Genomic DNA, 14,821 nt, shown 5'->3' with positions numbered 1-14,821 from the left:
GATCTTTTTTCCGCCCCTGGAGAGAGCAGCCCAGCCCTGGGGAGAGGACGTGGGTTCTGAAGTCGGGAGAGGTAGGTGTGCCCCCTGCCTCCCTGCTCTGCGGGTTTCCAGCTCTGGGAGTGTGGCTGGTGACCTCACCTGCTGACCTTCACCCCGGGGAGATGAGAGAGGAACCTCTGCCTCCGGGGATGCTGGGAGATGGAACGCAAGGGCCTCCACTAACTGCCCCCCCTTGACCCTGACGGCTATAAAGACAAGGCTTGCATTCTGTCTAATGGAACTTCTTAAGAAACTGATGATGGCTCTTTTATTAATGATTTTCAAAAAGTTACTGAGCCTCCATTGCAAGAATTAAAAGGGATTAAGTGGTTCTCTCTTCAGAGACCATCTTTTCCACTCTCCTCATTTTTTAGGAGAGTAAACTGAGACCCAAGGTCACGCCAAGAAGATAGTGTTGGTCCAAGGACGGGGGGCGAGGAGGAGGCGGATCTCAGTTCGGATCCTTCACAGCACCAAGAAAAGGGAGAAAGAAATCAAGACTTTTTAGCACCAAAGTTAATTAAGTCATTTCTCTTTCGCCTTCTTCTTATTGTTCCTAGAAGCAATTATGTCTCACACCCTCTCTCCCAGCTCCAGCTACCACGTAAAACCGTCACAGATTAAATCGCATCGTTCAGCCATTTCATTAGGGAGATTCCAGCTCTCATTCTCGGGGGCATCTTTCCCTCTTCTCAAACAAAAGCCTCTTTCCTTAACTCCTTCCTGGAGACTAATAGGAAGGCTGGGAGCCGAGCTAAGGGACTATTGAGACCAGATAGGTTTTTCTGCACAGCCCGGGGTATTATGGTGGGCTCGCAACCCAGCCCCAGGCTCTGCTCGGCACCTGCACCCCGCCCCGCAAGACAGAGACGTGGGGTGTCAGTGCAGAAGAGCCCAGGCTCCTAGAATTCATCTCGAGACCCCGGGTATGTGGCTTTTCTTGGACGGTGCTCAATTTTCCCATCTGACAAATGCAAGTTTCAAGTCTCTTGTTTTCGTTTGCCCTGTGCCGGGTTCCGTGAATGTCCCCCAGAAGGGCACATGGATGCTCGCAAAGAACTGCGAAGTTGTTGGGAAAAGAAGTGAGGTCAGAATTCACTCTGACAGATGCCAGTCTTTTCCCGAGGGGTTTTCTGGACTTGGGATGAGATGGATGTGATGGCCACAGGCAGTTGCTTGGAAGTGACTCAGAGATGGGGTAGGGGTGGGAGGGAAGCTGAGACAGGCTGAGAGGGCGCTTGCCATGTCGGGAGGGGTGACAGATGACTCCCCGAGTGGGTGTCGCGGGAGTGGGTGAAAGGCAAAATCCCTGGTGTTTAGTTGATCTAGGACCATGTGTCGGGCCGCAGGAAACAGAGGGGCATGGTTAGGAGAGTGGGGGACCGTGCGGGGCACTGCGGTGTGGGAACTCAGAGGGTGAGAAGGGAGGCCAGCACACACGTCTCAGAGTTATCTCTGCATGGCGGCCTGCCAGGGCCTCTGCTCTCCCTGTCCTGGGAGCTTTCTCCAGAAGCCCAACGGCCTTGCTGATGACAGACAAGGAGGCTGAGGGACTGGGGTGAGCGGTGGGCTCCGGGAAGGCACTGGGGGCAGAGTCGGGGCGGTGGGAGGCCTCCGCGGGACATCTGTGCACACCGTTCGGGCTTCCAGCTCCTCGGAGGCAGAGGCTGCTTGCTTTGCTCCTTGCTCGGATGGATCTAAGGTGGGCGCACGCAGTCCCTGTCAGGTGGGTGGGACCACATGGTCCTGCCTTTCCCCTGGTACTGGCTCAGGGCCCAGCTCTGGAGACCCTTGGGAAGTGTCTGCTGACCTGCAGGCAACGAGGCCTCTGTCATTCTACCAGGCATGGGTTGTCGAGCACTTTTTGGAGCATTTTTTCTTGACTGCATACACCAGGGCGGGGGCCGGACACGGAGAAAACCAGTCCCTGCCCCTGGAGCCAAGTGATGCTGTCAAAACCTGCTTGGCCTGCAGGAAGGGTCCTGTCAAGGTCAAAGGCATCCCCTTGGCTGTAATTAGAGCAGGGTAGGCAAGATTTGGAAAGAAGGGCCTGAGCCTTGAATTTGGAGCAGCCCACCCTTCAACCACTCCCTCAGCCCGTTGTTTCTGGGCACGAAGATCAGCAGGATCAGAGGAAGATGGAATTCTTAACTTTGAACATGGGGTCTGTCCCAGACGCACTTATGAGTTTATAGCTTTCGCAAGTCTCCTAATTGTCTTGGGAGCAGCACAGATGTATTACGATCTATTAGTCTGGGTTATAAGTGCTAAACTATTCATAAAAATATTTAAAATATATCAAGTTTCAAAAACCACTCATTTTGGTTTTCCTCCTTTCCTAACACACAAAGTACCCCACTTCAACCCCACCTCTCCCCGATAGCCTTTGAAAGCCTTGCTCTGAGAGCACAGAGCGTTCCAGGGCCTGAAGGCCGAGGCGGGGTTGGATTGGCCGGTTCGTGAACCTTTCAAACTCCTAGGGCCTTGCTCCTAAACTAGAGACAGAGAACGGGTAGAGCACGGGTTTCTAGCTACACTGGACGTGGCCGGGGACCTGCGCTGTCTGTCCTCTTTGTCCCCATGAGACGGGAACCGCTCCACAGGCGTGGTCTTCTCTGTGCGCCAGGTGGCCTGGGAGGACACTGTCATTCTCCAGTCATCTGAGTTCCTTTCTAAAGTACTCGTACGAGGGCCCAGAACATCAATGTTTATCATTACGAACAATCAGAAAATGTAGTGCAAATACCATTAGCTAAATTTAGATTTTCTGCCGGGCCATGTTGCTAAGTGCTTCACGTGCTTTATCTGTTAATTTAACAGCTGCAACCTGATGTTGTTTTATTATTATCCCCCCAAAACAGGCAGGAGAAGATCAATAGCTTGCCCAAGGTCACTAGCGTCTATGTAAAGAGCCAGAATCTGAACCATTACGGAACAAACCAGAGACTTAGCATAGGAGGTTCAAATCCCAGCTCCACAGTTATGTGCTTGCTGTGTGACCTTAGACAAGTCCCCTACCCTCTCTGAGACTCAGTTTCCTTCACTGCAGAATGGGATTAGGGTGCAGGGACTTTACAATGATCAAAAGCATACCGTGAAATCTATACAATGGAGTATTATTACTCAACCATTAAAAAAAAAAAAAATGAAATCTTGCCATTTGCCACAACGTGGCTAGACCTGGAGGGTATTTTGCAAAGCGAAATAAGTCAGAGAGAGAAAGACAAACGCCACATGATTTCACTGGTATGTGAAATCTAAAGAACAAACTAAACGAGCAAACAAAACAGAAACCGATTCGTAGGTACAGAGGATGAACTGACGGCTGCCAGACGGGGCAGGGGTTGAGGGACTGACTGCGGGAAAAAAGGCGAAGGGATCAAGAAGCACAAATTGGCAATTACAAACAGTCACGGGTGCGTGAGCCCAGCGTGGGGAACATGGGCAAAGCTATTGCGATTCCCATGGATGGTGTCAGGCGGGCACTGGAATGATGTGATCACTTTGTAAGGTATATAAATAAACGTCTGGTCACGAGGTTGGACACCTGAAACTAATATAACAGTGCATGTCAACTATAACCGAAAAGTACATTTTCAAAAAATGTACCAGCAGATGTCCGAGCGCAGGCAGCACGCGAAGCATGCAGAAATGTCTGGTTTTGTGACGGAGGGTCCCTTTCTTACTGCTCGGTAGAGTTTGCTGAGAAACACAGAAGACAGAAGCGCGAAACAGAAAGTCCCCCAGCTCACCCGCTTTGGGCTCTAGAGCGACTCTCGAGCCCAGAGCTCCGGGGGTCCAGGGCCAGGGCTCAGGAGTGGAGAGACCACGCTGGCCGTGTCACAGGCTCAGCCCCTCACACAAACACTTGAGGCACCTTTCTGTCACCTAGGGTACAAGGAATGGAAACTTTCACCACCAACAGCATTTGCTAGCAACTTCCCTCTCTGTGGTTTCTCTCTGTCATTCCCTTGATAAAAGAACCCGCACTGTGCAAATGTAACCAACATTCACGAATGTCACTGTCACGTAGCAGCGCCCGCCTTTCAAGAAGCGAGCTGCCTGAAAACATGATGCGCCATGGACTCTGAACTGGGCCACCCCTCACCCGGAGGGCTGGGCGCGTGGCTGACTCTCCGTGTGTACCCCCTGTGCCGTAGGCTTCGAGCGTCTTCGACAGCCCGGGGACTGATCGGAATGGGAAACAGCGTGCGATCTAGCCCACCGCCTCCCGAGAGGCCTGTGCCCTGCCCAGACGGTAAGTGCGGTGTGATGCTGTCCCGCGAGAGCTCGGGGCAAGATGGGGCGAGGGGCAGGGGGGCTGCTGCTCATCACTGAAACGGGGCGGTGGGTTTTTTTAATACTTATCTCCCTTGCTTTGCTTGTAGTTAACACTTTCACAATTAAAATATTAAAAAAGATTGAGCGGTGGCACCCCAGAGGGACGCTGATCTGCTGGCATTTTGTGACGGACCTTCGAGAATGGCTGTTTCCATCCCTTTACTTTATCGGTGGGGAAAGCTGAGGCCCACAGAGGGAATGTAATTTGTCTCATTAGCTCTCTGTAGAGTCGCCTGTCCAGCCCCAGCCAGGCCCTTGCTCGACCCCGACTCTAATCCTATCACGGGTCTGACATCACCGTAATACAATTCGTGTTATCGAAGCTCTGCCCAGGCTGTTTCGGTGTAACTTTATAAAGCTGGATGCTCGCCCTAGGAAATCGTCCTAAAAATGAAGAATTTGGGTGTTCCCTCGGTAGGCTCACGGGGCCAGGCGTTCTACGGGGAGGGCACACTGTCACAGGTCAATCAGTGATGACAAAAGTCAGCTTTTCCCAGAAAGGCCAGGTGGAGCCAGAGTCCCGAAGGCCTTCTGGGCCTGGCCCGAGAGCTGGGAGGGGACACCAGCGAACAGAAAGCCAGGGCTGAGGGTGAAACTCATCGCTCTCTGGGCTGAGGGCCCCTGGTTGTTTCTGACGCGATCGGGCCCACCGCATCTAAAGCTGACTGGCTTTGGTTCCCAGTCAGGCTGTTTGGGGGCACATTGCATGGGTCCCCTAGGGAGTTGGGAAGGGGCCAAATGATCCCTCAATGGCCCCAGGATGAGGCTAGGGGGACCATGGGACACTTCTGCCAAGCTGCAGCTCAACACGAGAGTGGACAGTCAGGTTCCTGCCCTGCGTCATCTACTGCTGCTCTTTCCACACCTTCTGTGGCTCCTTAAAAAGGCAGCCTTCTCGCTTCTTCTGAAATGGAGACACCCAGGGCACGCAGGGTCTCGTGGCCCGTCAGAGGCCCTGAAGTGAGCACGCGGAGACCTGCCCTGCCGCCCCTCACGTCATTCGCAGGGTGCTTCCAGCGGCCCTCCTCCCTGGCAGGAACTGTCCTCTTTAAACTCGGGAGCGGGGAAAAGCACAGTCCCTGGGACAAGGAGGTGGAACCACGTGCTAAGGCGGAGCAGGGTGTGGAAACGGGGCCCCAGAGAAGCGGGGGCCCCTGGCCTCCCATGCAAAGCTCAGAGCCGTGTGCGGCTGCGCAGAGCTCCCGGGGCTGCTGCCAGCGGGGCCTTCTCCCATGGCCCCCCAAACCCGCTCAGCCAGAGCGTCCTCCTCCAGTCACAGCTCCTTCTAGAAAACTGACGTCGTAACGCAGAGGTCCCGGGCCAGCTCAGGGGGCGCCCGCCCACCGAATCCATCTTGGGTCGTCACCACCCTCGCTGGGGCAGAAGGGGCGGCATGCTTGAGTAAACCCCATGAAAACAGGGGCCTCCGAGGACTTGCTTTTTTGCTTTTATTTTTTGAATGCAAATCGTCATAAGTTTCTCTTTTTCCACTGTGTGGGTGGGAGGTCACCTCACAAAAGAAGGTGTCTCCCTAGTCCTCCACCCCCTGATTAGAGAATTCCCCGGCTTGTACCCAGTTTGTGACCCAAGAGACCACATCAAGCGCTGGCAGGTGGCTTTTCCATCCCCCTTCCCCCCAAAAAAGTTTCCCCTGTGATCGGTCCTAACTGGATTTCCTCTTTTCTCTGACATCTACTAGAATAAGGGGGAAGGAGGTGGTGCAATTGATGCATTAACTAGTCTTTACCCAAACGAAGCAAAGGCTCGAGTTTTCATGGCCTGAGCATCTACTCAGCTAATGGCCTGAGCATCTACTCACGCTTACTCATTTGGTTAGTCTCAGATACCTGGGGGTGGCACAGGGGCTGATGGCTTCAGTCCATCGTACAATTAGAGCTTCCTCTGACCTCAGCCTGGGTGGTAGAGAATTAAGCTAAAAGGCCACCAGACCTTCACAGGGGTCAGCAGGGGGCCACGCTGTGGACTTCTAGACGAACAAGTTTTCTGAGCTTTTAGGAGCTGATTCTTCACCCAACCAGGACTGTGGATGCCCTGGAATATGATTTTGTCCATCTGTTTTCTTCTAAGCTAAGCTTTCTAGAACATTCCTGATTAGTTTAGTTCCCAGAGACGAGTATGACAAAACGCACAGAGGTAGCAGGACTTGAGGAAACTAGGACAGGTCTCAGAGGCTAATGACCTTGCTGAATTTCCGGTATTGTCCCCCAGAAGATGTGTGACCTTCGGGAAGTCACTCATCCTCCCACGAGGAGGGACTCAGTTCTCAGAACAATCTCTTCTTCACAGCACGAAATAGCTAACTGACAAATGTGGGTAGAAGCACTATTTTTTAAACTCCATTTGGGGTCATCTGATTGCACTGGACTATGTCTAAATGGCCATCTCCCCAAAAAGTTTTAAAGTGGTAGAATTGGGGATTCCATGACTTGTTTTCAAAGCATCCCAAATAGCTCATTTTCTCTACAATACTTCACGTATTTCAGACTCCTGCTCTGTGCCGGACCGCGCTGGTCCGGACCTGAACGAGGCCGAGGGGATGGCCGTGTAGCGAGGGAACAGCATATTTCCACCTTAATAAGAGAATTCAGTCACGCTGCTGTGACCTTTTTCCCCTGTCCATTTCTTACCCTCTTATCGTCCTGACCCAACGCGAGATCTCACGGTCAGAGGTGGAAACGCAAACCCAGACACCGTTAGACCCCTTTCTGGGTGAGGATGGAAATAATGCTAAGCGGCGCATTTACATAGCATCGAGGGCGCTGCCTGGTGGAAAAAGGGGTGGGCAGGGCTATGGGGAGGAAGGAGGGGGCAGGGAAGCCTGAGACCCAGCATGCACTTCTCAGTGAGTGCTTCTCAGACTGCCTGCCTCAGATCCCCTGGGAATCATCGAAATGCTGATTCCTGGGCCCCTCTCCAGACCTGCTCATCGAAATCCAGCGAGGTGAGCAGGAGCACACGCGTGACCTCCTACGAGGCCCCTAAGGCTCGCAGACCACAGACCCAGCTTTTAGCCCTGTTTTCTACACGACAAGAAACGAGAGACCTCATGTCGTCCCCCGAGCGACTCTCCCTGTCCTCATTTGTAGAGCAGGAGTAACCAGAGTTACTTGGCGCTGCTAGGGTGTCAGGCGCGGTCGCAGGTGCTCTCCACACATCAAGGCTTGATTTTCACAAAAGCTGCAGCAAATAATCACTATTATCATCTTCACTTAGCAGTTGAGGAAACCAAGGCGTGAGACGGTTCAATTACATGCCTGAGGCCAGACGGCTCATGGAGGGCGGGGCGGGGGGACTGGGAACAGCTGGGATTAGAAGCCGGGGGGACCGAATCTAAAGTCCCTCTCTTCACCCCCACATTACAGGAAGTTCGCGTGTTCTGAGGGGGGATGGGGGCTCTCGAGAGCGAGGGGGAGCACGTCACCAGATGCAATGACATAAGCACTCACGTGCCACTGAGAGGGATACTAGAGACGGGACCCGCGTCAGACCTTCCTGCCTGGGTCTCCCCTCGCTACTGCTCCATCAGACGGTTTGCGATGGGACCCAATCGGTCAACTTTTGTATCATTAAACACTTAATGGATACGATAAAAATAGCTAGTCCACCAAACCCACGATTTCACATTGCTTACAATGCGACTGAAGATGTTTTTAAAGTGAATTAACATACGGAAAAACATTATCGAGTGGTGCAGGTGGTACTAGGCTATGACAAGGTTGCCTGGTTTCGAGACCGGGTCCTCAGCTTGCTGGTTGTGCGGTCTTGGGCAAGCTTCACCACCTCACTGCAGCATCTAAGAGCCTCAGGGTCTGCTCAGTCCCAATCTGTCCCATCTAGCAGAGAGAGGAACCAAGGCTTTGTACACAAAAAAGCTTTCTGGACCACTGTGTCTCACTTTCCAGTCCACAATACAGAACCCACAAGCACAACTCATGCTCCGTGGTGACCAACAGAACTGGGTAGGCCTTCCACCAGGCCAGTCTGCCCTGCCCTGTCTGATTGGTTAGTTGTCTGTGGGTGTACTTCCTGTAAACAATATGAAAAATAAGGCCTGCTCTGTCTCCTCCAGAGGCCGTGAGCTTGGGCATGACCCAAGGGAAGGTGCAAGCAGAAATCACTGGGCCGGCTAGTTCCTTGCTCACCAACCATATTGAGCTGCTTGTGCCACCTCTGAAGCCTCATTTAAATCAGCCTTTGTCCCAACCTGTTGAAGATCAAGTATTAACTGGGGAGAACCTGGTACTTAAGTGCCAAGAAGAGCTATGTGGCTTAGTGACATGACCACGAACTTAGAAATCTTTACGATCTCTCCTGGACACGTTATTAAAACTCCCCGGCCTTGGTTTCTTCACCCTTTACATAAGAATATATGTTCTATATGGAGCATTAGAAGTAGCCAATGTCTGGTTTTGCTAGATGCTTCAAAACAGGATTTACTGAAAGGCTTGTAGCATTTAAAAGAAATAGTAACAATATTCTAAGAAATAATAACGCAAAACAAAAAAGAAAGGATCTGTCTTCTTTTGACTAAGTGATGATTATGGCTTGTAAGTTCTACTAGAGTTTTCTTCTTTTATTGGATTCATTTCCTATTTTTACACTTTTGCACATTTTGTTCGATCTGACTCATTTTTGAGTTGAGCTAACAGAAAATATTTGCTCCGTTGAATTTCATCATCTGTTCTCACCAAACGAAGTTTGTTTTTATCATATAAGAATATTTTCAAATTTACACGACTAAGAGGCTTTTGAAATTTGAGGGCACTATTGGATTATGGAGTGATAACCCCGCCCCATCATGTAGAAATAAGATTAGGTGCCAGTGACTGACACAGGCACTGGACACACGCCACCTCCCATGTCCTAACCAATCAGAAGAGGCCGCTTTGCTATTTCCCACTTGCGTACATGAAGAGGGTGAGCTCACACTGGTTAAAAATAAACCTCTTCCCAAACCGCAGAGCTATTAAGTGGTGGAAGTAGAATTCAAGCCGGGTCTGATGGATTTCGAGTCTCATTCTCTGTTCTGAAAATTCTCCCTGGATTTCTCCGTTCGTGCCCGGCAGATAGCTCTTCACTTAATTTGTTTCCTTATCTGAATGTCGGCAATAGTTCTGTCGACTTCCGCTAGTCTGGGTTCCTCGCGGATCTGGTTTAATGCAAACGCTCAGCTCCCCACAAAACCAGGACACTCTGGGCATACATGGCAACATGTTTGAACGTTGCGAGCAAATTTAAATTTCCTAGTTGCATTTATTTCACTGTAGGGACCAAAGCTCAGGAAAGACTTTGAGATCCTACAAACCAGACTCCAATGCCTTCCATTGACTTTGTCTTCAGTTTTTCTGATGCCAAAGCTAAGATGACAGGGGTGGGCCTGAGTCCTTGCAAAGGGCCATGCCAAGGCCCTTGCAAAGGGCCTGAGTCCTTGCAAAGGGCCACACCAAGCAAAAGCACCAGCGAAAGATTTTCTCAGTGAAGTTTCAGTGTTACAGCTATACGAACATCACTTTGGGGGGAAACTCCACAGGAAACGCGACTTTGCTATTGTGAAATTAAAACTCTCCTGCCTTATAAGCCTCTCCCCCCCCCACCCCCGCCCCCGTTGAAACAATTGTTTTTATAACGGGGTTTTGCTTTTGTTTTTCTTTCTGTTCGTTTCCAAATTTAAAATGAGGAAAGAGGGTCCACAGTCTTAATCTTGAATCAGAGCTCAAAGCCCCAACCCCTCTGTGGACACACAATCTCTGCCAAGGCTCTACGCTAGTCCCAGGTGCCCAGTGCTGTGCCTCTGGAGTCAACACTTGTTTTTCACGAGGGGCTGGCTCTGTGAGGACCACGGGCATCATCACGCTGCCTGCCATAAGTCAGGTTTGCTGGCTCTGATTGCTTCAAAAACAATGGCAGTTCTGAGAGCAGCAGTGCAGGCATCTCTCCACATGTTCATGTGACAAGCTTGAGCATCCTTGATGGGACAGGCCTGTGCCGGGGGGCCTCCTGGAGCTCACAGCCATTGCCCTGATTGTCACACTAATTCAATGGCCTAGAGTAATTGTCTCAAGGGAAAAGCACAGGGGCCGAGAGGGGGTGTATCAGGCAAACCCATGAGTTGATGGGTGGCGGGGGGAAGGGGGAGAGAGCAGGTGTGTTCCTGGCAGAGGGCTCTGAGGATACAGAAACCGGCAAATTGAGAACAACAGGATGGCGTCGTCATACTGCTCAGGGGGCAGTAAAGATGGTGTCAATAAGTGGCCTGCTCACACATGGGGCCATTTGTACATATTTCCACCAGGAAGGCGGTTTCCAACCCCTCATTTTCCAGATTAACCCAGGCCCAAGTGGGGAAGGAAGCATTCACACTCAGACTGGAAAAGTCGGCCTCGTAATCAGGCGCGTTTACCCGGATGTTGAAAAAAACATGTTGGCTAGGCCTCCCTCACCATCCGGGTACCTTCCTAGGGCCTATGCCTAACTTTGCATTTGCAATTTCGTATTCTCTTTCTTAAGAGGACCTCCAAATTACCAGAAGCTTCAAGCCCCACAAAATTTGGATCCACCCCTTGTTAGAACTCAGGACTTCTGGCTTCAAGTTCAACACACATCTTAGTGCTGTCTCTGATTATTGGGTGGGGTCTGGGCTACACAGAGAAGAGCCCCTTTGGTTACTTCAGCAAAGCAGGATGTGGGGGAGGTCTCCCCACAGGCTCAGGGGAGGTCGGAGGCCTCGCTGGGTCGGCCCTTCCACAGCTCCTTGTCGTGAGCCCCGATCCCTTTCAGTGATTGTGGCCCCTGCGAATCACTCTCAGTTTCCATCTCGCAGTCAGGAACGGTCTACTGTCTGCGACTCACCCGCCCCAAGCGAACGGTACGTTTCAGTGAGCCGTTCCACGGTGATAACTTGTTTCTGATTCATTTAGCGACCGATAAACAAATCCTTTGCCAAAAAACTCACTACGCATTCAAGTACTTAGGCTCTCATTCGACTTAGCTTTCCAGGGGCTTGTGAGTTAGAGACTTCAGAACATATGAGTTGTAAGGGGCAGAGTCCAGCAGTCCCAGCTCAGGGGTATCTGGACCTAAGAAAGTGGCCTGTTTGGGCCGCCAAGCCTGCCATGCCTGAGTGCTGGATTTCTCCAGATTTCCTGGGGTGAAGGAGACAGGGAATGTGCCCTGCCATGGTTTTTGTGTCCTCTCTAGAATATGGGCTCCCAGAGCAGGGGGACTTGTTTTGCCGTGTTCATCATGCTTGGCCTGTGGCAGGTGCTCAGTGAACAAATGCTGATGAATGAATAAATATGTCACCCAACATGATGCGTTCTGATGCCCAGCCAGCAGATGGAGTGATAAACACTGTAGCAAATAGTTACTATGCTGATCTCTGAGATAAATTATTTCCCCCAAAATGTACCCCAATATTATCCTGCACATAATGTGGTGCTTATGGTAAATCACCAAGGCTGTGAAATAAGGACTCTGCTTAGTGCCAATAAACAAATCCTACGTCACATCGCTGTCTCCTCCGCAGCAAGCCGTACTCACACGAACCAGAGAGCACGCTCGCCTTTCCAAAACTGCACCAGAATTACTTCCAATATATGAATGATGAAAAGTACTTAAGTTTTCGTCCGCCATTTCCCCAAGAGTTCCTGTTAGACAGAGCCCCAATGTAGTGCCTTCTATTCTGCAAGGAAGAGGTGCTTTATTGAGTTCCGGTCTTCCGGTCCTGGTGGGTCCTCAGAATCATGTAGCCTAGCCTCCATTCCGCCTGCCCCCCCCACCACAATATTAGAGATGCGGGGCCCCCAAGGCCCAGAGAGGGCACCGGTGGCAATAATAATGAAAGGGATCTATTTAGAGCCCCTTATCTCTTATGAGGTGCTGCCACGTGCTTTCATCTCATCTCATGAGGACCCTAGAATGACATGTCACTAGCCCCATCTTAAAGGTGGAGAAGTTAAGTCTAGTAAGCATCTTGGAACTTGCCCGGGATGCCACAGACCAGGAGATGTGGGGCTGACCCTGAAGGTGACTTCAGCTCAAGGACCTCTGGGTCCCCATCTCACAGATGAGGGCATCAGGGCTGAGGCAGGCTCAGCAACGTCGGCTCTCCCAAGGACAGGGAACGTCCCTGGGCTGTAGTATGGCAGTGAGTCGCCTGGCTCCCAGGGTTTCTTCAAGTGCCCGTGTCACCATCCCTGAAGAGAGGAGGGCCTGCTATGACTGCTGTTTCAAAACAGGTCAGGTGTCTCTAGGTGCAAAGTCCCCAAGAGGGACTCGCCTTTGCGCCTGCCCCCTCCCCAACCCCCACCCAGGGCCTCCTTTTAGCTCCTCGTAAGAAGGAACACCCTTTGCTTTTGTTTCTCTAGGACTGGACAGTGACTTCCTGGCTGTGCTGAGCGACTACCCATCCCCTGACATCAGCCCCCCAATATTCCGCTGCGGGGAGAAACTACGTGTGATTTCTGAGTGAGTCAGCTTTCCACAACGTTTACAATCCCCCCACAAAGGATGAACTTGGTTTGGGTGGAAAGAGTTAGATTTTAGCTATAGCTGTCCAATTCCACATGGGCCCTGGTCCTACTGAGAGGTGAGAAGTTTGGCCCAGACAGAGGCCTAAATGCTTGATCCTCCTTAATGCTGCCAGCATCTAAAACCTTCTGTGGCTCCCCAATGCCTACTGGATGAAAGTTAAATTCCTTAACGGCTTTTGAGACCCTTTACGATCCAGGCTCTGCTTCTCACGTTGGCCTCATCTCCCAGCACACATGCAGTGCTGATATTATCTACCAGTGCTAGCTCAGGACGGAGGACACGGGGGTCTGGAAAAACTTCCGAGGACAAACAAAAAGCGTCGCCTTCTATCCTGTTGTCTCTCCCTGATTCAAAATAGGCTGTAGAAGAGACGGAGGCTCTAAACCCCGTTTATTTAAACCCTTGTTGACAGAGACACGTGAAAGTATCTTGGTTATATCGCAGGATGTGAATCAGTATAGTAAACATTTGTTTTTAAAAAGCCTCCGGTTGTAGAACATAAGTTAGAAGCACCAGCTGCTGGTCCCAGAAAGGTGGCTATCGCCAGCATGTGGGGAGATTCTCTGCTTAGCTTGAAGCGGAGGATAGATTTAAAAACTAAATTTTCATAGGAAGAGATTTGGGTCAACGTAGCCAATGACAGATTTTAAAAACTAAGGTCCCTATGTGCCCTGGTTAAATCTGATTACTCTGTTCATGCATTCATTCGCTTTGCCGTTTACCCATCTACGCTTTCCTGCCCGCTCTTTTCCTACAGTGAAGGGGGCTGGTGGAAGGCCATCTCCCTTAGCACTGGTCGAGAGAGTTATATTCCTGGAATATGTGTGGCCAGAGTTTACCACGGGTGAGTACATCCCATCTCAAGCGGCATGAATAAAGCAGGATATTTACGCCAGTGACGCCTAAGTTTGCATAGAGCGATTCCACATAGTACGGCGGGGAAAAGGCATTGGTCTGAAAGGGTCGCGTCCACTCTTAGCTCAGTTCATAAGGAAGGGTGCCACCTTGGGGTGCCCCTTCCCCGTTCTGAGGCTCCATTTCCATACGAGTAAGAACATAAGGAGTTAGACCATTCAGTTCTAACGCGGGGTGCCTGGCACATAGCAAACGAACGCTCGGGACCTGTTACAGGATGCAGTGCAACGCAGTGGCTAAAAGTCGCTCTGTGTAGGTGCAAATCCTGCCTCTGTCACTTACTGGCTAGGTGACAGTGGGCTTGTCACTCAACATTCTGTGCATAAGTTCCCTTTTCTCACCCGTTGAATAGAGATCATAACAAAGAATGATAGAGATAATAATATATAATAATGTGACCAACGTATAGGGTCGAAAATGAGATAGGATAGTACATGGATAGTTCTCGAAACAACGCCTGGCATTGCAGTAAGCACTCGATACCTATTAGCTGCATTCTTATCCAGTCACATCCGGAACACAGGGAATGCTTACTGCCAAAAACGTTTACATGCCCAACTTGACAAGTGAAGGACTCAAGCAGAAGAGAAGAAGCCGTCACAAACCAGGCGTGGAGGAGAAGAAAACAAGCACATTGCTTTGCCCTGCGGCAGAGGCGCTGCAGCGCTGGGCGGATTGGAGGCCGGCACGTCTGGGCTGCAGCACGTGTGGTTCGGCTTCCGCCTTTCCATGGAAGAGCCTCGAGAAAGTTACTCAGCCTCTTCGAGCCACAGCTTCCTCATCTGCCAAGCTACCAAGGCTGGACCTTGGCAAAAAAGTGTATACTATACGGAAGGAAGGAAGGAAGGAAGGAAGGAAGGAAGGAAGGAAGGAAGGAAGGGACTGCTTCTCTTCAAAGGGGTCCAGATAAACTTCCTTACATTCAGAGAAAGACTGCACGCCACCGTTTTGTCTGTCGAAAAGACGAGAAGGG

At 51.0% G+C, this 14,821-nt stretch overlaps 2 protein-coding genes across 3 annotated transcripts in view; one reads left to right on the top strand and one right to left on the bottom strand.

Annotated features, from left to right (window-relative positions):
- The window catches only part of TG (thyroglobulin), a 216,739-nt gene that overhangs the window by 60,973 nt on the left and 140,945 nt on the right, over positions 1-14,821 (bottom strand). The window lies entirely within an intron of this gene.
- The window catches only part of SLA (Src like adaptor), a 32,123-nt gene that overhangs the window by 7,193 nt on the left and 10,109 nt on the right, over positions 1-14,821 (top strand). Inside the window, exons 2-4 of one of the 2 annotated variants that reach the window (XM_006912928.3) lie at positions 4,200-4,297; positions 12,768-12,867; positions 13,691-13,777. In XM_006912928.3, the coding sequence (XP_006912990.1) occupies positions 4,237-4,297; positions 12,768-12,867; positions 13,691-13,777 (248 nt within the window). In that variant the 5' untranslated portion in view covers positions 4,200-4,236. Of the gene's footprint in view, positions 1-3,922; positions 4,298-12,767; positions 12,868-13,690; positions 13,778-14,821 lie in introns of those variants that run through there. The other variant, XM_006912927.3, reaches the window with a different exon arrangement.

The sequence above is a fragment of the Pteropus alecto genome, unplaced genomic scaffold (assembly GCF_000325575.1).
Source record: "Pteropus alecto unplaced genomic scaffold, ASM32557v1 scaffold105, whole genome shotgun sequence".
In the NCBI taxonomy this organism is placed as follows: Eukaryota; Metazoa; Chordata; class Mammalia; order Chiroptera; family Pteropodidae; genus Pteropus; species Pteropus alecto.
Note: the sequence above shows the minus strand (reverse complement) of the source record. Positions and strands in the feature narration are given on the sequence as shown.